The sequence below is a fragment of the Sapajus apella genome, unplaced genomic scaffold (assembly GCF_009761245.1).
Source record: "Sapajus apella isolate SASKATOON/1434 unplaced genomic scaffold, GSC_monkey_1.0 scaffold11, whole genome shotgun sequence".
In the NCBI taxonomy this organism is placed as follows: Eukaryota; Metazoa; Chordata; class Mammalia; order Primates; family Cebidae; genus Sapajus; species Sapajus apella.
This window is the reverse complement of record NW_022436951.1, coordinates 33,338,307-33,347,343: the sequence shown is the minus strand read 5'-3', so window position 1 is coordinate 33,347,343 and position 9,037 is coordinate 33,338,307. Positions and strand designations below refer to the sequence as shown.

At 37.0% G+C, this 9,037-nt stretch overlaps 1 protein-coding gene across 2 annotated transcripts in view; it reads right to left on the bottom strand.

Moving 5' to 3' along the window:
* Positions 1 to 688: 688 nt before the first annotated feature.
* SEMA5A (semaphorin 5A) overlaps positions 689 to 9,037 on the bottom strand; it is a 496,284-nt gene continuing 487,935 nt past the window's right edge. The window contains exon 23 of one of the 2 annotated variants that reach the window (XM_032279114.1): positions 689 to 2,369. In XM_032279114.1, coding sequence (XP_032135005.1) covers positions 2,349 to 2,369 — 21 coding nt within the window. In that variant the 3' untranslated portion in view covers positions 689 to 2,348. Of the gene's footprint in view, positions 2,370 to 3,408; positions 6,964 to 9,037 lie in introns of those variants that run through there. The other variant, XM_032279115.1, reaches the window with a different exon arrangement.

The following is a 9,037-nucleotide window of genomic DNA, read 5'->3' as shown; positions in this document are numbered from 1 at the left end:
TTTTAATTTTTCAGGCTCAAGGTGGAAGGGACTTGCTTTGTCTCAGATGTGACCTTGAACTTGGATTTTGGGTTAATGCTGGAATGAATTAAGTCCTAAGGGGACTGTTGGAAAGGCATGATTGTGTTTTGAAATATGAGGACATGAGATTTGGGAGTGGCCAGGGTGGAATGATATGGTTTGGCTGTTTTGTCACTCAAATCTCATCTTGAATTGTAGTTCCCCTAATCCCCATGTGTTGTGAGGGACCAGGTGAAGATAATTGAATAATGGGAGTGGTTTCCCCATCCTGTTTTCATGTTGTAATTTATCATGTGATCTGATTGTTTTATAAGGGGCTTCCCTCTTTAGTTGGCTCTCATTCTTCTCTCTCCTGATACCTCTGGAAGAGGGGTGTGTTTGCTTCCCCTTCTGCCATGATTGTATGTTTCCTGAGGCCTTCCCTGTGAAACTGTGAGTCAATTAAACTCCTTTCCTTTATAAATTACCTAGTCTCAGATATGTCTTTATAGCAGCATGAGAATGGACGAATACAGGTGAATTTCCATTTTCCTCCATGAATTAAATCTCAAAGTTGATATTTATGCACTATCCTGCTATTTCCAAGTGGGTGAGGCATACTAAAAGCCTGAAATTTGCCATCTTACAAAAACAAACAAAACAAAGCAAAACAAAAAAACTGAATAGATAATTCTCCAAAGACCATAATCAAATGGTAAATGAACATTTAAAAAGATGTTCAATATCATTAGTCATTAGGAAGACCCAAGTCAAAACCATCATAGATATGACTTCAAATCCATTGGGATGACAATAATCAACGAAAACAAGTTTTGGTAAGAATATGGAGAAAATGACACCTTCATACACTGCAGGTAGCAATTCAAAATGAGGCAGCCACTTTAGAAAACAGTTTGACAGTTCTTTAAAATGTTAAATATAGAGTTTCCATATAGCTCAGCAGCTCTACCCTTAAATACACACCAAAGATAATTAAAAATATATTTCCAGTCAATAATTTGTATATACATTTATAGCAATGTTATTCATAATAATCAAAAGGTGGAACAAGCCAAATGTCTATCAACCGATGTATATGTAAACAAAATATGGTATGTCCATACAATGGAATATTATTCAGCCATAGAAAACAATTAAGTAATGATTCAAACTACAAAATGAATAAACCCTGAAAACCTACTAAGTGAAAAAAGTCACAAAAGGCCACATATAGTATGCTTCCATTTTTATAAAATGTCCAGAATATGCAAATTCCATAAAGATCAATACAAGATTAGTAGTGGGCAGCAACTGGGTGAAGGGGGAAAGGAGAGTGACTACAAATGGGTATGAATGTTTTTTTGCATTGATGAACATGTTCTGCAATCACACAGTAGAGATGGTTGTGCAATCTCATGAAGATACTGAATATAATTAAATTATATACTTAAAATAGAGAATTTTAAAAATTGCATTGGTAAAAGAAAAAGGTTTAGTCTAGGATCAGGGATCTGTGTCAGGACTGCCATGAGCAATGGAAAGCCACACACTGCTATGAGGTGGTGGTAGATAGAAGGGCCCACACTTCTTGGGGGTGGCCATTTATGCTCCTTGGAATAATAAACATGGCTCAGAGGACCCCGCCTTCATCATATATGTTCCATTTATTAGGTAGGTCTGCTGCTATTCGATGGCCCATGCAACCTTATCTCTTGTATGTTGGTGGTATCTAATGAGCAATGCCAAAGTGTCTCCAGTCCCCAATGGCCTTGATATGTTTTTTTTTCACACCATGAAAACTTTGTATCATCTTAGGGTTAGGGATTGGGGAGAAAATTCCAAAAAGTTTGATCTTTTTATCATCCAAGGCATAATTTTAACTGATTCAAAGAGATAGGGATTAAAAATAAGGTTTTACTTGTATATCTGAGTTTGTGGACTGAGAGTTGTACTTTACACATTTTACTGGAAATTTAAGTTGCTTCCTTAGAGTATTACAAAAGATGAATAAAAGGTTTGTAAAAACAAAGATCTTTTGCAATTATATGTATTAGTACTATGGAAAACAAAAACAAAAACAAAACCTTTTGATCATGAGATTCATGCTTGACTCTTATTTATTCAATTAAATTTCCAGTTCAATCAACCGGTTGTCAATCAATTCAATTTAAATCAAGTTCTATTTAATAAATTGTATTCCACCTGTCTCTTCATGTCTCCTCTTTCCCTATGCATCCTTTGACCACCTTGCCTTTCCCCCTCCTGCTGCCCTCTTGCTGTGTTTACTCCCAATCCATCTCTGTGTTAATTCTCAATCCAGGAGTCACCTCACCAGGGCTGTCTCCTTTTCACTTGCATGGCTTTGGTGCCTATGGTATAATAATCAGAGAGAAAGAGCTTGTGTCTGCCCACGGAGAACATATTAAAATAATAGAACTTACTTGTTCTAATGCTTCTCTTTGTGGTGTGTATATTCATTAGGCCTTGGCCATCCTGTCCCATATAGAGACTGTTATCATAATCAGAAACAGAAAATCAGCTTCTGCATCTTTTATCCCTTCCCAGATGATCTCCAACATATTGTGCAAAGCTAGTAACAGTTATCTTGGTCATTAAGCCTCACAGTTCAGGACTTTTGAATGTTTAGAACGCTTTGCTTAAATGTATAATATTTGCTGCCATTAGACAGCTGTATTTTTGACCTTTTATTCCATTGTTCCCATCTTATCAATCATCATTGCTTCAATATTAGGAATTGATACCCAAAGTCTTACCTCAAGAGTATGTGGCAGAGGAAAAATTAAACATTCAGAAAGATTCCTCATGAAGAAACAAATTAGCTTTTCATATACAACATTGGATCCCTAGGTTTTTGACAGGTTACTGGATTCCATTTCTCAGAACTGTGTTTCCCAAAATCAACACAAATCTATTTCCTTCACCTGAGCAAGTTGCTTTGGAAACAAAGTGAAACCAGAGCTCTGCAGACAATAATTAAACAGGAGTGTATTCCACTTTCCCACAAAAGAATAACTTTTTCTGTCTTCAGAAATGTTTTACACATGTATGCATTATTGTTGGTTAATCTCGCAAGTCATTGATAGATAACATATTAAATTACAAAAGTTGAAGTTTCCAATCTTGGTTAGCAGTAGCTACTTCCAGAGAACATTGCTTGCCACCCTGATTGTTAACTGCAGTTCTTTACTCCTGGGCCTCCCATGAACCTTCTCTTCGCTTGTATGAAGCATATATTCCATTCAGGCTCAAAGGCTTCTGCAGTCACCTTAACAATTTACAAAACTGGTTCATCTACAACTTCAGGGTCTAAAGAGGGAAAATGGCATGCACTGCTCCCCAGAAGAGAAGATGAATACAGGTAGAATGAGTCCCTGAGTGACAATAATCACAGCCACACCAGCATTTATTGGGAACTTACTATATATCAAGCATTAATAGCATATCTTTCCATTTTATTTTGATACATGTTCTTTCTATATGTTACTGCCGTGTAGAATGATGAAAAGATTGAGCTTCAGAGGGGTTAAGGAAGTCAGGTGGTTGAGTCATTTATCATTTCTGGATCTTCAGGCTTGGTTAAGCCTCTCTGTTGGATATTGAAGTCAAGCTGCTGCCCCAGCTCCCTTTTCCCATCCTCCCTTGTCCATTTGAAGATGTATAATAGATCAAGGGAAATTTCTCTTGATAAGGAAGAATCTTTATTTCATGAGATATTCCTGAGTATAAGGCTCAAGCAAAACACAGCAAAGTCGTTGTAACTTACCCAAATTTTTGTGAAATGCCTGATTTTAAGAACTTTTCCAAAGAATTATGGTTTCAAGTACAAGCAATAATACTGCTCACATAAGGAGGAGAATGGCAAGCCCAAATTGTATGCCTACTATAAAAACCTTGTTAGTAACTGACAGTATTCATTTGTAATGGGCTTATCTTACCTGTGCATTCTAACTGTTGCTGAAAATGATCTGTTTGTCTTTTCTTCAAGCAAGATGAACATTTTCCCTGCTTGTAGTGTATGCTTACTGAAAAAACATGCATTAATTTCAATTATTCAAATTTAGAATAGATGGAACATGTGTCAATGAATTATGCTATTGAATTATAACTGCCAATATTTGTGAAAAAACAACATACCACATAGCCACTTTCCTTTCTTTTGAGAAAGGCCCACCAAGCCTGAATTCCATAAAGTATTCTGGCCTCAGGAAAGAGAATAGCAGGAAATAGATTTTTTTTTTCCTCTTGGGGGAGGGTTAAGATGAGATGTAAGAAAGTGGGTGGGGAGAAGCTCCTAGGTGGGAAGCCACCCATGGCATTTCTCCTGCTCCGCTTTCTAAGTTAATATCAAAAATGGGGCCAACCAATGATCTTCAACCCAACTTAATTTATAATCTCTTGGGAATTGTGGATTTACTATGTCCTCCCAATCTCATGCATTTACTTCCTTAAACTTCTGCCTCTGTAAAGGACTCAATGCAGCTAAGAGAATTGGTGTTTATAGGGCATGAACCATGCCACCCTTCATTTTATCACTACCTATTAGCACAGTGGAGGAATACTGGAGCCTTTCCAAACATTTGTGCACATGTGAATGTCTTATTTACTTTTAGATTGTTTCCAGATTTTATAAAAGGGGCGGAAAGAACTCTAAATGCAGTCAGAAAACGTCTTTGAGCACAGAGAGTTGGAAAGTGTATTTTTGTGAAACACTTTTTAAAGAGTTCACAGAGATTAAAGAGATCACCAAGATTTTGGACAGTAGTTTGAAATTTTTTAGTTATTTCTGAGAACAAGGCTGGAGGAAAAACAGACTTGGTGGGGATTTGCCAAGCTGGGTTTGAACCTGGCTGCGCTTGCTTGGGTCCTCAAGGAATCCTCCTCCTCTCTGTAAAATCAGGGAATTTAACCACTATCACTTCACCTCAAGAAAAATTCATGCATTAAGAAAATTCCATTGTTTCACCAAACACATTTTCTTGGAAATTCCAGCTAGAAAGGAAGTAGAGAAACAAGGGCAAATATATTGGTCCAAAGGGAGGGTGATGTGTTTTGGGGCACTGGGTGGAGGTGGCCCTGTGATTTGTGCTGTTGCCTGGAATCCACTCTCTGAATGGATGGTCCACTGTCATCTCCCATATATATGTTCCTCATGGGGATTTCCAGACCTGTTGCTGCCACCAGCATCCTTCTTTGAGAGAAGGGTGAATTCTTGTCACCAGGAGGCACAGGACCTCAAGAGAAGCGAAGAAATCAGGTAACTTGCAACTACTATCAGAAACAGGAGGTGACTTAGAGAAATTCCAAGGCAGCAGAGAGGAAGGAAAGTGAGTGGACAGAAACTAGAATGTAGATCTCTTCACTACATAAGCTTTGCTTTCAGAGGAAACATGGCCTGTGAAACCATCCCTGTGAGGAACAACAAACCCTCTGGCATTTAGGCAAGGCCACTTAGATTAAGAATTGAAAATCATATTTCATCAGTTTTCGGTTTTCATGGTAAGGCTCATTTTAAAAATATCACGTTTTATTTCAAACTCATAGTTTCTATGTATCATATGAGGAATTATATTAAATGTAATTATATTTGAGCTTCATTTCCTCCATCATGGTTTTAGTAGCTCTAGTCTTAAGATCCCTGAAACACACAAATCTATGTTTACCAAATGTGAACTTGAGCTTGCAGTCCTGCATCTCAGTCTGACTGCAGGGGTGTGGTAAGAGCTACAAACGCTTCCAAGAAAAATGTGCACCAAGCAGATTAATGTGATAAAAGCAATCTCTGATCCCATTTTCTGTTTGACTATATAAAGAAAATCATATCTAAGTTATAAAAAATAAACCAAGAATAATTTCAGAAAAGTAATATCTTCATATTACTTTAAGGGAAATTTCCTCTTGAACTAAATATCCATAATTGTGCAGTCAGTACATTCAATCCTTTCTGCTGTTTTTCACAAATGGGGTTTGAGGAGATACTTTAAATGAAAAACTACATCATATCTTTCAAATAGGTCCAGAAAGATATTTGAAGTCATATTTCAACTTATTTTTTAAAGCAAGTGAATAAAAGGAGGAGGATCTGGATATACAAGTATTTCATGAGACCATCTACATATCAGAATATATACTACCAAGATTACAAATGTTCAGGAAAAAATGCAAGAAACAAATTTGTGGTATGACACTATTCATTCCATTCATTTTCTAAACTAATAGCCAATATACGTTATTCATGGAATGCTTTAAAATTTTAACTTTTCATTGCTTAATGAAAAATTAGGTAGTTTGGAGTTAAAGCAGTGTAATCCCTATAACATCCTTCACTAGTCCATATGTTTATATAGTTTTATGTTAATTTTTGGCCCCATAGTAAGTGGGCTTTTTGAGCCTTTTGGTCAACTGAAAATTATATATAGTTATATACACCTATGTTTATATATACAAATATGTGTATAGATGAGATATATAAATACATACATACACGTGTATTTTTTTCCTTTTTTAATGGAATTATGAACACTGAAATACGGCTTTCACTCAATAGGGTGGTCTTCTGGGTCAAGCTTCTTATCTTTGTGTTCATGCTGACAGCAGTTCATTCACACCGTATTCCATTCTCCTTTGTTTTATGCAAAGAAGAATGGAATATGGTGTGTCAGAGAGAGGGTAAGTATAATACAACTCAATACATCATTCATCAGCTAGACCTGATACCAACTCTTTGTAAACAAAAAGCCTAATGGCCTTCCTTGTCACACATTTCCTGTTGCCTACGGAGATATTTCTAAAAATGCTTGAATATAGCTCATGTCCTGTCCTGGCCACAATTCAAAAGGCCTGAAGATTAAACTGGAGTGTTATGAGGTTTCTCCAGCAGGAGTGGTCTGCAGGCTCACTCTGATGAAACTCACTCCTTCTAGCAGTGACCGTTGCTTAGCACCTCTGGAAAGAGAGCACACTCAGAGGCGATACAAAGAAAAATGCCACTAAATTGTCTCCTAAATGATAGGATTTATTTCAATGCTCACATACAATTGAATGAGACAAACTATTTACATAAAACACAAGTACAAAAAATATAATACAATTTATACTGTACATAATCAGGATTCCGTTGTTTGATTCCCCCACAAATGGCAGCTAGAGGTGGCAAGTAGGGGATTGCTAGGAAAGGGTGCGTGCCCACTCAGCAGTACTGAGGATAGATCTTCCAAGTGTTTTTTATAAAGATGAATAGGCTTGAGATACAGAAGCCAGCAATGCACCAAGGGCAGAAAGAAAGCACAACATATTCACTTCTGTAATAATAGCTATTTTTTTTTAATTTTAAACATGTTTTGTTTTCCCAAAGCTGAGGCTTGGAGCAGGTGTGAGTTGATTTCCACTGATTGGTTAGGTGACCTCTGAGCACCCCTACTCCAACTTCCACAGTCGATCCAATGCAGCAGATAATGAGCTTCCAGTTGCCACAATTGGTGTCTTAAGTTGATTTCAGAAAACAATGTATCTGTCAGGTGTCATTAAACAACAATCTGAGATATGGACCTAGACAGCTCTCAGGAAGCATTTAAAACCAGTGAACTGATGGACAGGAAAGATAAAAGTCATAACCATCAGAAATTTCTATTGTGTACATCGAACAAGGTTTTAAAGAAAAAGGATTGAAACAAAGTGTGGGGTGCCCATGGTCCCCTCAGGAAGTACCCAGCAATCCGTAAGCGTTCTAGCAGAGAAATCCAAGATCCATTCTGTCATTCAAACAAAGGGGAAATGCAAAGCTATCTCATTGTTTTACAAAGCTAAATTATAATTAAGACATGTTGTCTTTTAAAATTAAATTTAAGATCAGTAACTGCCTGCAAGCTTACCAAGGGCTGAAATTGGCTTTGGAGAAGGTTCACACGCACACAAAAGAAACAATCTCAAATAAGTTTATTTTGTGTCACAAAACAGCCAACACCAAATTAACACAGAATGAGGCATTTAACACTGGACAACATCTTTAAAAATCACATCAAGCAGCATAACAGAAAAGTTTTGCTGTGCACTTTTGAAGAATCCAACATTGAACCAAGTTTGTGCATTTTCTTGTAGATGATGTAGAATCTCAGTGGTGACTCTAGGTGCTTGAGTGAAAGGTTTATACTGTGCTTTGTTTCGAAGCGCAGAAGTTCAGTTTGCTTCTGGCCAACAGTCATAGTAAAAGGGGTAAACAATCAACTTCGGCAGAGATAATACTATTACTTTTCTGAACCCAAATTAAGAGTGACAACTTCTGTGAACTCGTGAGGCAGTTTTGATACTAACTTAAACATAATCAGGCAATGTCGTAGGTGGTTGTCAGTCCACACCCACTGTATTTATACCAGCTGTCATCAGCCTGTGTCTGATTTTCCTATATCTATGGATTAGCCTGAAGAAAACAGAAACAAAAACCTCCCACTTCAATAGGCATCACGTTGGCATTCTTATTACAGAACAAACACTATGATTTTTTTTTGGAAGATGTAAAAATTAAAGTGATGCTAGTTTCTAGAAGGCTGATGCTGAGGTTCCCTCTCTTCTGAGCATGCATTGTAGCTATGCTGGTTCTACATCCCCAGTGAGGGCAAAAATCACATCTGAAGATGATGTGCTTCTTGATCATTTTCTATTCCTGAGTTCAAAGAGGCATAGGAGAATAATTTCCTTTAAAGTAAATCCAATCAATCCTCTGCTTCTAATTGAAACCAATAATATCCACACAAAATGATAAATGATCATCTCAAACAAGGCACTAGCAACTTTTTCTAGGAAATTATCCACACTTACAGAGAGGGGAGAAAATGATGCTCTCATTTTAGCAACATGATAAAATAGTTCTGATTTTTCAGATTCCAGATTTGGCTCCCGGCTTGTATTTATCTAACATGTGAATCATTTTATTACTGCCATTCATCTAACATTTGGACCATTTGGCATTAAATTTCCAAAAAGCTGAGAAAGAACAGGATCACATTTGAACTACTGGACCCAG